General features: G+C 48.1%; 1 protein-coding gene across 1 annotated transcript in view; it reads left to right on the top strand.

The window, feature by feature from the left end:
• Positions 1–14,891, top strand: part of nos1apa (nitric oxide synthase 1 (neuronal) adaptor protein a) — a 293,742-nt gene extending 278,851 nt beyond the window's left edge. The window contains exons 12-13 of the mRNA XM_078407763.1: positions 7,676–8,030; positions 11,685–14,891. Of these exons, the coding sequence (XP_078263889.1) occupies positions 7,676–8,030; positions 11,685–12,267 (938 nt within the window). The 3' untranslated portion in view covers positions 12,268–14,891. The remainder of the gene's footprint in view (positions 1–7,675; positions 8,031–11,684) is intronic.
• Positions 14,892–16,607: the final 1,716 nt, after the last annotated feature.

The following is a 16,607-nucleotide window of genomic DNA, read 5'->3' as shown; positions in this document are numbered from 1 at the left end:
CCCAGGAAAGCAGAACATGGTTTGGTTTGACATGAAGAGATCTTACTGTACGCGGTGCGACCAAAACTGATTCTTCCGATCTTTGTGTTCAAGGCAAGAAGTGCAATAATCAGCTGTTGGCTTTGACTTTTCACTTTGGAAACGACAAACGTCTTGAAGTGATTTGGAAACACGGAGATGTACAGGATGAAAACAGGAAGGGATTTGTTCATGAGGCAGGGGAGGGAGGCAGGTTAGAGTCACGGGGGCACAATTTATTTTAACAAGAGCCACAGATTCAAAACAAGGAGTGATGCAGCGGGTAGAGCCGCTGCCTCACAGCACCAGGGACGCAGGTTCGATCCTGACCTCGGGTGCTGTCTGTGTGGAGTTTGCACGTTCTCCCAGTGACCGCGTGCTTCTTCCCACATCCCAAAGACGTGCGGGTTTGTAGGTTAATTGGCCCTCTGTAAATTGCCCCCTGGTGTGTAGGGAGTGGATGAGAAAGTGGAATAACGTAGAACTAGTGTGAACGGGCGATGGATGGTTGGTGTGGACCTGAAGGGCCTGTTTCCCTGTTGTATCCCTAAAAAAATGGAGAGGGTACAGAGGAGATTTACTAGAATGTTGCCTGGGTTTCAGCACTTAAGCTACAGAGAGAGGTTGAACAGGTTGGGTCTTTATTCTTTGGAGCGTAGAAGGTTGAGGGGGGACTTGATAGAGGTTTTTAAAATTTTAAGAGGGACGGACAGAGTTGACGTGGGTAGACTTTTCCCTTTGAGAGTGGGGAAGATTCCAACAAGGGGACATAACTTCAGAATTAAGGGACAAAAGTTTAGGGGTAACATGAGGGGTAACTTCTTTACTCAGAGGGTGGTGGCTGTGTGGAATGAGCTTCCGGTGGAAGTGGTGGAGGCAGGCTCGATTTTATTATTTAAGAGTAAATTGGATAGGTATATGGATGGGAAGGGATTGGAGGGTTATGGTCTGAGAGCAGGTAGATGAGACTAGGTCAGAGAAAGTGGTCGGCGTGGACTGGTAGGGCCGAACGGGCCTGTTTCCGTGCTGTAATTGTTATATGGTTATATGGTTAAGTCTGATCAGTGTTTCACCAGCCAAAAAATACAAATGTTGTTTCCGTTAGTTTAATTTAGTTTATCATTGTGCCGAGGTACAGTGAAATGCTTTTCGTCGTGTGCTACCCAGTCAGTGAAAAGACTTACGGTACATGATTACAATCGAGCCGTCCACAGTGTAAAGGGAATAACATTCAGTGCAAGATAAAGTCCGATTAAAGATAGTCCGAGGGTCTCCAATGAGGTAGAAGGGAGGTCAGGGCCGCTCTCTGGTTGGTGAGAGGATAGAAACATAGAAAATAGGTGCAGGAGTAGGCCATTCGGCCCTTCGAGCCATTTTATTTTAATGGTTCAGTTGCCTGATAACAGCTGGGAAGAAACTGTCCCTGAATCTGGAGGTGTGCGTTTTCACACTTCAGTACCTCTTGCCTGATGGGAGAGGGGAGACGATGGACATGGCTCAGAGAATGCTTACCTGTATACCAGTATGACAATCAGTCCTCAATGTACAAATCCCAAGCCGTGTCGCTCCAACCTGTCTTCATCCTGTAGACCGCAGTAAATGGTGTTCCTCACTTGCCCCAGCTGCCCTTTATTGCTGACGTTTGTGTTTCTTGCACTTGGAGCCTGCAGCTCCAAACGGAGGCAAGTCTAGTTCCACTGGGCTGAGTGTCACAAGCCTTCTGCTCATCATCGCTGTGCTACTTGCTTTGGACTCTCTCTTACTAACCCAGCAAGGACCGCGTTGCTGTCTTCTTGCCCTGAGTCTGTCCTCCCAGCTCCCTCTGCCAACCTCCTCGCCGTACTGTAAGTGCACTTACTCTGTTGCTGTCTTCAATCTGCTTTTTGCTTAATAAATCTCTTTTTGTAACAGGAACCCGCTTCCGTATCTTGTCTGTTTAAAAATCATAGGACTGTGATGGTACAGGGTCACACTACACAGCGTTCCGGAGAGGTGTGGGGTGGTGAGGGGGTGGTTGTGTGCTGATCAGGGAGTTGTGGAGCAAATTGGGGTGTGTGTAGGTGTGTGTGTGAGTGAGTGAGTGAGTGTGTAGTGTGTGTGTGAGTGAGTGTGTAGGTGTGAGCGTGTGTGTATGCACGCGTGTGTGTATGTGTGTGTATCCGAGTGTGTATATGTATGGCAGAGAATTTGTGTGTGTCTGAGTGTGTGCGTGTATATGTGTGCGTGTATATGTGTGTGTGTATATGTGAATGTGTGTGTATGAAAGTGTGTGCGTGTGTCTGAGTGGGAAAATGTGTGAGTGTGTGTGTCTGAGTGTGTGTTTGTGTGACTGAGTGTGTGTGTTTGTGTGACTGAGAGTGAGTGTGTGTTTGTGTGACTGAGTGAGTGTGTGTTTGTGTGACTGAGTGAGTGTGTGTGTGTTTGTGTGACTGAGAGTGAGTGTGTGTTTGTGTGACTGAGAGTGAGTGTGTTTGTGTGACTGAGTGTGTGTGTGTGTGTTTGTGTGACTGAGAGTGTGTGTGTGTTTGTGTGACAGAGTGAGTGTATGTTTGTGTGACTGAGTGTGTGTGTGTTTGTGTGACTGAGTGTGTGTGTGTTTGTGTGACTGAGTGTGTGTGTGTGTGTGTGTTTGTGGGACTGAGAGTGAGTGTGCGTGTATATGTGTGTGTGTATGAAAGTGTGTGCGTGTGTCTGAGTGTGGGAAAATGTGTGAGTGTGTGCGCATCTGAGTGTGAGTATGTGTGTCTGAGTGTGTGTATGTGTCTGAGAGTGAGTGTGTGTTTGTGTGACTGAGAGTGTGTGTTTGTGTGACTGAGTGTGTGTGTGTGCGTGTTTGAGAGTTTTTGTGAGTGTGTGTATGTGTGTCAGAGAGAAAGAGAGAGTGTGTGTGTCAATAGTCAATTTATTTGTCACATACACATAAATGTGCAGTAAAATGTGTGTGTGTGTGTGTGTGTGTGTGAGAGACTAGCTTTGTTGGGTAACTTGGTCGCCATGCATGAGCTGGGCCTTTGGGCCTGTTTCCGGGATGTAAAGCCTAATGACCAGTTCCAAATTTACACGTGAAAGACGGGGATCTTGTTAACAATAGTTTTGCTGATTTTTTAAAAAAGATTCCTTTAACAAGTCTACTGAGTTTTAGTTTTGTGATTGCTATCTCGTTTGGAAATGTATGTGGTGCCACATAGTAAAAAACACGAATATCAAAGCGTTGATCTCTGGATGTTGACGAGCAGATTCAGTGTGAGACGTTTTTAATTAAAATGTCAGTCTCTTTCTCCATAGCATGTTGAATGAAATGTCAGTAACTTGGAACTGGGTCTGTGTAACTTTAGCCATTATTATTACTGAATGCGTACACGTCTGTGACCGGTGGTTAACAACTCCTCCTTTGCTGTATCTTACTCCACTTTACTTTTCCTTTTGCTTCAATGCTGTCTGAGCTTTTATTCCACAAGGTAAGATCCTTTCAGCTGTTTACTCCTGTCACGTATGTTGTTGGAGAATGTCTTTTCCTGCTTTCCTTTCCCTCTTACTGAATATTATCTCATGCCCGATGCTGCATATTTTGAGTTCTTTATTGACCGTTTAGTTGAGTTTTGTTTGTTTGTCACGTGTACTGAGGTACAGTGGAAAGCTTCTTTGTTGTGTGCTCCCCAGTTGGTGGAAAGACTGCGCTTGGTCACAATCGAGCCGTCCACAGTGATCAGATACATGATATAAGGGAATAACGTTCGGTGCAAGATGCAAGTCCAGTAAAGCCTGATTAAAGATAGTCCGAGGGCCTTCAATGAGGTAGATAGTAGCTCAGGACTGCTCTCTAGTTGTTAGAAACATAGAAACATAGAAAATAGGTGCAGGAGTAGGCCATTCGGCCCTTCGAGCCTGCACCGCCATTCAATATGATCATGGCTGATCATTCAGCTCAGTAACCTGTACCTGCCTTCTCTCCATACCCCCTGATCCCTTTAGCAAAAAGGGCCACATCTAACTCCCTCTTAAATATAGCCAATGAACTGGCCTCAACTACCTTCTGTGGCAGAGAATTCCACAGACTCACCACTCTCTGTGTGAAGAAATGTTTTCTCATCTCGGTCCTAAAAGACTTCCCCCTTATCCTTAAGCTGTGACCCCTGGTTCTGGACTCCCCCAACATCGGGAACAATCTTCCCGCATCTAGCCTCTCCAACCCCTTAAGAATTTTATATGTTTCTATAAGATCCCCCCTCAGTCTTCTAAATTCCAGCGAGTACAAGCCCAGTCTATCTAATCTTTCCTCATATGTAAGTCCCGCCATCCCAGGGATCAATCTGGTGAACCTTCTCTGTACTCCCTCTAAGTTGGTCGGATAGTTAAGCTGCCTGATAAAGCAGACCAAACCAAGTCACTGGGGTGCAGAATGTTGATCCCGGGCAAACAGAGTTGCCACAATTGTGTTGCACTGTTTTATTAAACCGTGGGCGGCACGGTGGCGCAGTGGTAGAGTTGCTGCCTCACAGCGCCAGAGACCTGGGTTTGATCCAGGCCACGGGTGCTGTCTGCGCAGTTTGTATGTTCTCCCTGTGACCGTGTGGGTTTTCTCTGTGCTCCGGTTTCCCGCCACACTCCAAAGACGTGCGGGTTTGTAGGTTAATTGGCTTCTGTAAAAATAGGCCATAGTGTGTAGGACAGAACTAGTGTGTGGGTGATCGCTGGTCGGCGTGGACTTGGTGGGCCTAAGGGTCTGTTTCCATGCTGCATCTCTAAACTAAACTAAACTAAACTAAACTAGATGATTCCATTTTACTAAGAAGCTGACTGCTGGATACAACAAAACATAAATGGTCAAGTTTAAAAAAAAATCAGGTTTCTCAAGGCGGTAGAATGGACAATGAATGAAATGCTATTATTTGTGTGATGAAGCCATTCTGTATCATTTAAATTTATTATTGTCACGTGTACTGAGGTATAATGACAAGCTTTGTTTTATGTGCTATTATCTAATCAGATCAGATAATACCAGACATAACTACACTAAGGCCGAACCCAAGCACAACAGGTAGAGCAAAGGGGAAGATACAGAGTGCAGAATATAGTTCTCAGCGTTGTAGCGCATCAGTTCCAAAGACAAAGTCCAATGTCCACAATGGGGTAGAAGTGAATTGGACAGCACCTTAGTTTATGGAAGGACCGTCTAGAAGCCCGATAACAGAAGCTGTTCCTGAGTCTGGTAGTGTGCGCTTTCAAGCTTCTGTACGTGCCGGACGGGAGCAGGGAGAAGGAAGGATGACTGTGGTGGGACAAGTCTTTGATTATCTTGGCTGCTTTCCCGAGGCATTTGGATAAACCAGTACTGCATAACTTCCTTTTATATACATAAAGGAAAAGCTTTGCAGGTAACGTTTTGAAAGAATAACATTCTCACCTAAGGGAACAAGAAAGGTGTCAGCATCTAAATAATTTTGAGGGGAAACAATGGAGGGAAAATTGTTTTTGTGTTATTGTAATTTTGGAGTGAATTTTCACTTTAACTTTGGTTCGTTCCAAACCAGTGTGTCCCCAATCACTTCAGTTTGTTGTTTTCAATCAATAAGGTAATAATTTGTGCTGTTGATGATTGTTGTAATGTCCTCAGAGTTACTTGGTGTGTCGTGTTGAGTTTTGGTCACCCTGCTCGAGAAAAGATGGTGTTAAGCTGAGAAGGGTGCAGAGAAGATTCCCGAGGATGTTGCCAGGACTGGAGGGCCTGAGCTATAGACAGAGGTTGGGCAGGCTAGGACTTTATTCCTTGGATCATAGGAGCCTGAGAGGTGATCTTCTCGAGGTGTATAAAATCATGAGGGGAATAGATAGGGTAGTCTTTTACCCAGAGTAAGGGAATCGAGGATTATAGGACATTATTTTGAGGTAAGATTTTTAGATTTTGGATTTTGGATATACAGCGCAGAAACAGGCCCTTCGGCCCACCGGGTCCGCGCCGCCCAGCGATCCCCGCACACTAACACTAACCTACACCCACTAGTGACATTTTTTACATTTGCCCAGCCAATTAACCTACAAACCTGTACGTCTTTGGAGTGTGGGAGGAAGCGGAAGATCTCGGAGAAAACCCACACAGGTCACGGGGAGAACGTACAAACTCCATACAGACGGCGCCCGTAGTCAGGATCGAACCTGAGTCTCCGGCGCTGCATTCGCTGTAAGGCAGCAACTCTACCGCTGCGCCACCGTGCCGCAGAGGAAGGGGGGATAAGATTTAATAGTAATTTAGAGCGCCACTGTAGCGGTAGAGTTGCTGCCTCACTGTGCCAGAGACCCGGGTTCAATCCTGACTACAGGCGCTGTCTGTACGGAGTTTGCACGTTCTCCCTGCGACCGCGTGGGTTTTCTCTGGGTGCTCTGGTTTCCTCCCACACTCCATACACGCGCAGGTTTGTAGGTTAATTGGCTTCGGTAAAAAATTGTAAATTGCCCCTAGTGTGTCGGATAGAATTAGTGTACAGGGATCGCTGGTTCAGTGCAGACTCGGTGGGACGCAGGGCCTCTTTCTACTCTGTATCTAAAATCTATAGTCGAAAGGGAACCTGAGGGGCAACGTTTACACACAGAGGGTGGTGGGCATATGGAACGAGCTGCCAGAGGAGGTGGTTGAGGCAGGTCCTCAATCACCATAACAACATTTAAAGGACACTTGGACAGTTACATGGGTAGGATAGCATTAGACTGATATATCACCAAATGGGAATAGGCTTGTATTCACTGGAGTTTAGAAGGATGAGAGGGGATCTTATAGAAACATATAAAATTATAAAAGGACTGGACAAGCTAGATGCAGGAAAAATGTTCCCAATGTTGGGCGAGTCCAGAACATTAGACACAGTCTTAGAATAAAGGGGAGGCCATTTAAAACTGAGGCGAGAAGAAACTTTTTCACCCAGAGTTGTGAATTTGTGGAATTCTCTGCCACGGAGGGCAGTGGAAGCCGAATCACTGAATGGATTTAAGAGAGAGTTAGATAGAGCTCTGGGGGCTAATGGAATCAAGGGATATGGGGAGAAGGCAGGCACGGGTTACTGATTGTGGAGATCAGCCATGATCACAATGAATGACGGTGCTGGCTCGAAGGGCCGAATGGCCTCCTCCTGCACCTATTTTCTATGTTTCTCTGCTTAGATGGTCGGCATGAACGAGTTGGGTCGAAGGGCCTGTTTCCTCCAGTACAGGTCCACCACCGATTTTCCAGCAGATGGTGATCTGGCCCCTCCTTTAAACCGGCCAAAACACCCCCCAGAAGTCCCCCTGCAATTATGGCGCCTAGGCTGGGTGAGGTGGCCGATCTCCACCTCGATCGGTGGGCTGAACTTGCCTCCTGAGTCCGGGGCTCTGGAACTCCAGCCCGGCCGGACCCAGCAGATCCGTTCCCATAGCTGGCTTCCAAGGCCGACATTGTGGGCCGGGATCTCGGCCCCTGCGGCCTAGACCGTTCAGGTATGGCCGCCCTCCTCACGCGGGCAGAGACCTCTGTTGGTCCGGCAAAACGGATAGTCCAGAAAGGCTCTGGAAGCAACGGTGCCGGAATATCGGAGGGGGGTGGGGGTTGCAGTTTATCTGTGTTGTTCAGCTGGTTGTTAGATCCTGACTAACAAGGACACTTTCTCTTCCCCTTTCTGCTCGATAGTTGACCAAAGCATGTTTGAGAATTCCAACGCCTCATCGACGGCCAAACCTCACCACGTCAAGATACCCGTCTCCACTAGCGGCGCTGCGGCCGGCTCCACCTCCACCACCTCCACCTCCGCCGTTCCCGACTCAGCCGGGAGATCGGCCGGCAGCGGTGTGGGCAACCACCAGCACCTCAAGAGTGCTATCAGCCTGGGCAAGGCCGTGGGGGCCAAGGTCAACGACCTGCTGCGGAGGAAGGAGCCCAGCTCGCCCATGGTGGCCGGCGTGACCGAGGTCAACAAGAACGCCGAGGGAGTCCTGCCGATGGGGGCCAAGGGCGAGGCGCAGCCGGTGGCCAGCGGCGGCGGAGCGTGAGTGGCCTTGCTTCCCGTTCATCCTGCAACCGCGCGAGAAAGGTGTAAAACGAGGGCGGCACAGTGGTGCGGTCACAGGGAGAACGTGCAAACTCCACGCGTATATTGCAACCGCGCGAGGAAAATGCGTAATGCAAACAAGGGCAGCACAGTAGCGCAGGCACAGGGAGAACGTGCAAACTCCACGAACGTGCGGATGACATGAAGCTGTGGGGCAGTGTTAGCTGTGAGGAGGATGCTAGGAGGCTGCAGAGTGACTTGGATAGGTTTGGTGAGTGGGCAAATGCATGGCAGATGCAGTATAATGTGGATAAATGTGAGGTTATCCACTTTGGTGGCAAGAACAGGAAAGCAGACTATTACCTGAATGGTGGCCGATTAGGAGAAGGGGAGATGCAACGTGACCTGGGTGTCGTGGTACACCAGTCATTGAAAGTAGGCATGCAGGTGTAGCAGGCAGTGAAGAAAGCGAATGGTATGTTGGCATTCATAGCGAGGGGATTTGAGTATAGGAGCAGGGAGGTTCTGCTGCAGTTGTACTGGGCATTGGTGAGACCGCACCTGGAGTATTGCGTACAGTTTTGGTCTCCTAATCTGAGGAAAGACATTCTTGCCATAGAGGGAGTGCAGAGAAGGTTCACCAGATTGATTCCTGGGATGGCAGGACTTTCATATGAAGAAAGACTGGATAGACTCGGCTTGTACTCGCTGGAATTTAGAAGATTGAGGGGGGATCTTATAGAAACTTACAAAATTCTTATGGGGTTGGAGAGGCTAGATGCAGGAAGATTGTTCCCGATGTTGGGGAAGTCCAGAACAAGGGGTCACAGTTTAAGGATAAGGGGGAAGTCTTTTAGGACCGAGATGAGAACGTTTTTTTTCACACAGAGAGTGGTGAATCTGGAATTCTCTGCCACAGAAGGTAGTTGAGGCCAGTTCATTGGCTATGTTTAAGAGGGAGTTAGATGTGGCCCTTGTGGCTAAAGGGATCAGGGGGTATGGAGAGAAGGCAGGTACAGAATACTGAGTTGGATGATCAGCCATGATCATATTGAATGGCGGTGCAGGCTCGAAGGGCCGAATGGCCTACTCCTGCACCTATTTTCCATGTTTCTATGTAACGCCACGCAGACAGCACCTAAGGTCAGGATCGAACCCATGGTAAAACATGTCACAATGGCGCAGAAGCACGGTCACTGGGTGAACCTGCAAACTCCACACAGGTACATATTGCATGGGAAGGAACTGCAGATGCTGGCTTACATCGAAGACCGACACAAAATGCTGCATGGAGTAACTCAGCGGGACAGGCAGCATCTCTGGAGAGAAGGAACGGGTGACGACTGAAGAAGGGTCTTGACCCGAAACGTCACCCATTCCTTCTCTCCAGAGATGCTGCCTGTCCCGCTGAGTTACTCCAGCTTTTTGTGTCTATCTTAGATATATATTACAACTGCACAGGCAAAATGCGTAACGTAAACGAGGGTGGCACAAGTAGCGGAGTCACAGGGAGGACGTGCAAACTCCACACAGACAGCACCCGAGGTCAGGATCGAACCCTTGACAAAACACAGTAGCGCAGTGGTAGAACACAGATATTGTGGGCCGAATGGTCTGTTCTAGTGCTGTTTTTTTTTTTTAAAGTTCTACATTGTTTAGGATATGGGAGGAAACTGGAGCACCCAGGGGGAATTGATGAATTCACAGGGAGAACATGCAAACTCCACACACACAGCGCCTGAGGTCAGTATCGAACCCGGGTGTCTGGCGCCTTGAGGCAGCGGCTCTACCAGCTGTGCCACTTTACCGGGATGTTGCCAGGGCTCGAGGGCCTGATCTTTCGGGAGAGGTTGGGCTGGCTAGGACTTTATTCCTCGGAGCGCAGGAGGATGAAGGGTGATCTTATAGAGGTGTATAAAAGCATGAGGTGAATAGATAGTTTCTTTTACCCATGGTAGGGGAATCAAGAACCAGAGGATATAGATTTAAGGTGCGTGAGAAAAGATTTAATGGGAGGGGCACCATTTTAGACAGACTGTGAGGGGGGGTGTTATGGAACGAGCTGCCGGAGGAGGTAGTTGAAGCAGGTACCATAACAACATTTATAAGACATTTGGAAAAGTACATGGATAGGATAGTTTAGAGGGATGCGGGCCAAATGGGGGCAGGTTTGACTCGTGTAGATGGGGCATGTTGGTCGGCGTGGGCAAGTTGGGCCACAGGGCCTGTTTCCACACTGTATGACTCGATGACAATGAAGCAAATGTTCACACATTGATGGCTCTGTGGAAATTACCCCCATATTACAGATAATGGCACAGAGTCGAGTCCCAATGGAAACATAATATTGGCTTTAAAACATGTGCAAAATGGTTTTTTACACATAAAACATGCACATAAATTCTTGGCTCGGATCTGGATCTCTGCTGCTCAGCACTGTCACCCAGTGGTTAGAGCGTGGAACTGTATGTAGAGCTCAACCATTCATTAAAGTTTTTCTCAATCCTTAACAAAACGCAAGGTGCGGGAGGCATGTCATCTGGGGATCATTTAGAGGCACAAGGAACTGCAGATGCTGGAATCAGGATCAAAACAAAAAGTGCTGGAGGAACTCAGCGGGTCAGGCAGCATCTGTGGAGGGAAGGAATAGGTGATGTTTTGGGTCGGGACAGTAGATCGTTGCTGAGGTAGGCTTGAGTTTAGGAGCCACCTTTACATTTCACTTCTCTGCTTTATCTGACATCTTTTGTCTCCTTTTCATCTCTAGCGTTTATCCACCCATTTCCCAATCAAACCCCCTTCACCTGCATCCACCTATCACAAGATAGACACAAAATGCTGGAGTAACTCAGTGGGTCGGGCAGCATCTCTGGAGAAAAAGGAACATGTGACGTTCACGTGACTCGTCTGAAGAAGGGTCCCGCCCCCGAAACGTCACCTAAACCTTTCCTATCTGTGTACCTGTCCAAACCTCTTTTAAATGATGTCACCTGGGGATCATTTAGAGACACAAGGAACTGCAGATGCTGGAATCAGGATCAAAACAAAAAATGCCGGAGTAACTCAGGGGGTCAGGCAGCATCTGAGGGGGGTTTGTGGTATGGGGGGGGCAGGGGGTTGATTGGTATATGGGTGGAGTTCGTGACAAAGGCTAGAGATGAGGAGACAAAAGATGGGGTGAAGAGGGGGCTGTGAGATCCAGGGTGGCGGCACGGTGGCGCAGCGGTAGAGTTGTTGCCTGGCAGCGTTTGCGCCGCTGGAGACCCGGGTTTGATCCCAACTACGGGTGCTGTCTGTATGGAGTTTGTACGTTCTCCCCGTGACCGCGTGGGTTTTCTCCGAGATCTTCAGTTTTCTCCTACACGCCAATGATGGACGGGTTTGTAAGTTAATTGGCTTGATATCAATGTAATTTGTCCCTAGAGTGTATAGAGTAGTGTAAATGTGCGGGGATTGCTGGTCGGCGCGGACTCGGTGGGCCGAAACGCCTGTTTGCGCGCTGTATTGCTAAACTGAGCTAAACTAAAGGTGAGAGCAGTTGATGGGAAGATGGGTGGTGTCTCCAATACCTGCTCCTTTTCACTCACTGTGCTTCGAGCCGCATGCAGACGTGTGTTTGAAGTTGCCAACCCTCACCTTCTTTACTTGCAGTCAGACCCTGCTGGAGTCGTTCCCTCGGTTGGAGCCACCTCCACCGACGGTCAAGAAGAGGACCTCTCGGGCACTGAAGACCACTCAGGACATGATGATCTCGTCCGTGCCGGTGGTCAACTGCGGAGACATCTCTGAGACATGCGCCGATGATGGGGGATCTGCCCAGCGAGAGGTGCCGGCGGCTCAGGAGAGTAAGACCAATGACGTTGAAGGTGATCCCTCGGGCAGCGTGGGCAGCGTGGGCAGCGTGGACAGCGTGACCCCCAACATGGCCGCCGATGCCAATGCCAAACCAGAGGACAAGCACTGCGACACCCTGGAGAGCCCCAAGGACCTCTCCAGCCCTGCCCTCTGCGTGCCCGATCTACTGAGCAAAGATCCCGTGGACGTCAAACTCAAGCCAACGGGCCCGGAGAAACGAGGGGCTTCCTCGCCCTGCCCCGATGAGCCCTGTTTGCGCATCAGCCTCAGCGAGGACGACCTTTTGGGCAATGACTCTGAAGACTCTGGAGTGCCGAGGCAAAGATGCTCGAGTATGGAAAACGAGGACCACCACCCGGATCTGCTGTCCTTTGACTAGGCTGCCGTGGGACCCCAGCTTCAGCCGGCCACACAGGGAACTGTCCAGCCTTCAATCGCCGGCCGGCATGGTATCAGAAATGCTGTCTGCAGGGGATGTGGGGCAGAATCGCTGCAGTCCTAGCCCGTTGCAACATTTCACACCAAATCCTATCCCCATTATTCGTCCAACTTTAGGAACCGTTGCAGTTTAGATCTTGAGGGTTCTGTATCAAGATTTACCACAGGGTTGGTTGCAAAATGTGCCACCTCCCTTCGGTGGGCAGCCATTTGGCCCCAAGCCTGACTGTCAAGCTGACTTGTTGATCAGACCTTGCCATCAAAGGGTCCCCATCCCCAGGGCTGTTTTCAAAGACACACCTTCCCCGGGAACAGGACAAGCAATGGAAAGGAGGCTGCAGAGATTTGCAAGAGTCATCCAGTCGAACAGCACGGAAACAGGCCATTCGGCCCGACTCCTCCATGCCGACCCAGTTGCATGATTTGGACATTGAACGTACACTAGCTGGACATTTGACCGAACCCTCCCTTGCATACGTAACAGTGCAGTCAGCCTATTTATATGAAACTGGAGCCCTCTGATAAAACAGTGGAGACTTTCACTACAGACCAGCCATTTAGACATTCCACTCCACACTCATACCTTGAGGGTTAGATTCTAAAGCTAGTATGGACAATAGACAATAGGTGCAGGAGGAGGCCATTCGGCCCTTCGAACCAGCACCGCCATTCAATGTGATCATGGCTGATCATTCTCAATCAGTACCCCGTTCCTGCCTTCTCCCCATACCCCCTGACTCCGCTATCCTTAAGAGCTCTATCCAGCTCTCTCTTGAATGCATTCAGAGAATTGGCCTCCACTGCCTTCTGAGGCAGAGAATTCCACAGATTCACAACTCTCTGACTGAAAAAGTTTTTCCTCATCTCAGTTCTAAATGGCCTACCCCTTATTCTTAAACTGTGGCCCCTTGTTCTGGACTCCCCCAACATTGGGAACGTGTTTCCTGCCTCGAACGTGTCCAACCCCTTAATAATCTTATACGTTTCGATAAGAACATTCGATGGATGTTCAACCAACTCACTCAACTCTTCACCAAAGTCGCCAGCAACCTTTAATGCCTTGCAAAGCCGTGGGTGAAAACACAACATTAAAGTGCCTAAGTTATGTCTCGTGAGCTGAAACAATGCCACACCACAATTTTGTTCTGTGATTTTTTTTTTCTCTCCAAGACAACGAAGTAAGGATCACGGTCGGTCGGGTACATGGCGGCGATCTATTTACAACAAAAATGCCCAATCCTGAGGGAAACTGCAAGTGGATTGTATTGTCATTTAAAAAAAATAAATGTAAATGTAGTCGTTTTTTTTAGCAAAGAAGAATTTATTTTAGGTTAATATCTACATTGATGACTAAATCAAATCTGTATAAAGCGTTTCATTTTATTAAGACGTCCACATGTCATACAGCCTTAATGATTTATTTGAAAGATTTTTTCCTGTTTTAGGAACTGGATTATTCAATTTACTAACGGGCCAGTTAGCTGCTACTAGACTAATGCATCAATCACACTCAGACCAATTTACAATGGGCAACTCCTCAGAATTACCAGTCTAGACAGGAGCTATTTCCAAAGATATTTTGGTAAAGCAAATTTATTTAATGTTTAAAATTTTCTTTTTCTCTAGTTTACTAATTTTAATTACTTGTACTGCTTAGTTTATTTTTCCAGAATAAAATAAATCTTTTCCCTCACTCCAAACCACTTTGAAGAAGTTCTCCTCCTCTCTCCGTCGAGAGTTCGGCAACACCCTCTCTCTCTGCCCCCCCCCCCCCCCCCCCGCAGTTCCTCTTGCTCCCCAGCCCGACGCGTTCGTTATCACCTCCGCCACAGCCAACAATGGACCATTGTGGGCTCCACCTTCCCATCGTCATCGTTGCCGGCTCTGATGTGTCTTTATGCATCCCTTTCATTCATTTGTCTCTTTGCACCTTTTCATATCTGTCGTCTACCGCCTTCCCGACCGGTGGAGTACTCCATATCACCGTCTACGTCTCCGGTTTCCCTTACCCCTGACTGTCAGTCCGAAGAAGAGGGGTCTCGACCCGAAACGTCACCCATTCCTTCTCTCCAGAGATGCTGCCTGTCCCGCTGAGTTACTCCAGCATTTTGTGTCTGTCCTCACAGCTACCTCATGATCCTCTTCACAGTTTTGATCTGCTAAGTAAATCTGAAGAGGAGATTGTGCACTTGCCCTCGTGTTAAGGCATGCAGGACTTGGAGTACTGCTTTGGGAATCTTGTTTCAATGTGATTCACCTTCAAAACTCAAAGAAATGGGGGTGAGAGGGGGCAGGGATTCTCGTGGGGGGAAATCTCCTAATCAGTGCCGATCTTCTGAAAACCTTTGACCTACTGATGTTTTGTAGAATGGATCTCAAAATGTAATTGGTATTTCAGATGTAGCTGCTTCCTTCAAATACAAATGGTAACACTTCAAACCTCTAGTGTTCTTTTTGCCTTATTTTATAAATGGAAATCTTTTTAAAAAAAAGAATTAAACAATGCTTTGGTCGTTTTCTTTTACATTTAGTTTCGTTTTCGAGCTGCAGCGCCGAAACAGGCCCTTCGTCCCACACTGACCACCGATCTCCGCACACTAACACTACCCTACGCACACTAGGGTCAATTTTACATTAATACAATTATACCAAGCCAATCAACCGACAAACCTGTACGTCTTTGGAGTGTGGGAGGAAACCGACGATCTCGGAGAAAACCCACGCAGGTCACGGGGAGAACGTACAAACTCCGTAGTCGGGATGGAACCCGGGTCTCTGACGCTGTAAGGCAGCAACTCTACCACTGCGCCATCGTGCCGCCCTTAATTTGTATTTCAGGATAACATGTCATAGAATCACCTCGATGGATTAGACAATAGACAATGGCAATAGGTGCAGGAGGAGGCCATTCGGCCCTTTGAGCCAGCACCGCCATTCAATGTGATAATGGCTGATCATTCTCAATCAGTACCCCGTTCCTGCCTTCTCCCCATACCCCCTGACTCCGCTATCCTTAAGAGCTCTATCTAGCTCTCTCTTGAAAGCATCCAGAGAATTGGCCTCCACTGCCTTCTGAGGCAGAGAATTCCACAAATTCACAACTCTCTGACTGAAAAGGTTTTTCCTCATCTCAGTTCTAAATGGCCTACCCCTTATTCTTAAACTGTGGCCCCTTGTTCTGGACTCCCCCAACATTGGGAACATGTTTCCTGCCTCTAACGTGTCCAACCCCTTAATAATCTTATATGTTTCGATAAGATCTCCTCTCATCCTTCTAAAGCAGCCGGAGAAACCCCAAGCAGTCACTCACAGGGAGACCGTACAAACTGTGTACAGGCAGCACCTGTAGTCAGGAGCTGGCGCTGTAAGGCAGCAACTCTACCAATGTGCCACTGTTAGAGTTAGTTAGCTTCGTTTATTGTCACGTGTACCGAGCTACAGTGAAAAGCTTTTGTTGCGTGCTAACCAGTGTGCGGAAAGACAATACATGATTACAATCAAGCCATTTACAGTGTAGATACATGATAAGGGAATAAGGTAAAGCCAGCAAAGTCCGATCAAGGATAGACGCAAAATACTGGAGTAACTCAGCCGGGACAGGCAGCATCTCTGGGTGACGTTTCTTCAGACTATTAGCTGTGTTAGGCAGGTACTGCAGAAATGAGATTACAGTCAGATCAGGTTTGATTTTATTAAATAGTGTGGTAAGCTTGAAGAAATAAGTGACCTAAACCTGTTTCTTATTTGTATGTTTCCATCTTCATCTGCCGACTCATTTGTAAACAGAGAGCATGTTTATTTACCCCTTTGTAAACAGAGGCACAGGCCTTTCGGCCCATGATGTCAAGACCATGGCTCACAATGCCAATGATGTCTCGTCAACCTGCACATGATCCATATCCCTCCCATTCCCTGCTTGTCCATGCGCCTATTTACAAGTCCCTTAAATGCAACGGTTGTCGTTGCTACCACCACCCCCCTTGCCAGCACTTTCCAGGCACCCTTGATGTAAAAAAAACTTGCCCCACACATCTCCTTTAAACTTTTCCCCTCTCACCTTAAAGCTCTGCCCTCTAGCATTGGTCAATTCCACCCTGGCGAAACAGTTCTGACTGTCTACCCTATCGCAATTTTACATACTTCTGTCAGATCTCCCCTCAACCTCCAGCGTTTCAGAAAAAAGACCACACCGAGTGTGTGTGGCCTCTCCCTGTAGCTAATACCCTCTATTCCAGCAAGCATCATTCTGGTAAACTGCCTCAGCACCCTCTCCAACCATGT

This window comes from Rhinoraja longicauda, chromosome 11 (assembly GCF_053455715.1).
Source record: "Rhinoraja longicauda isolate Sanriku21f chromosome 11, sRhiLon1.1, whole genome shotgun sequence".
NCBI classification, from domain to species: domain Eukaryota; kingdom Metazoa; phylum Chordata; class Chondrichthyes; order Rajiformes; family Arhynchobatidae; genus Rhinoraja; species Rhinoraja longicauda.
The sequence above is the reverse complement of the archived record's forward strand: the minus strand, read 5'-3'. Positions and strand labels throughout refer to the sequence as shown.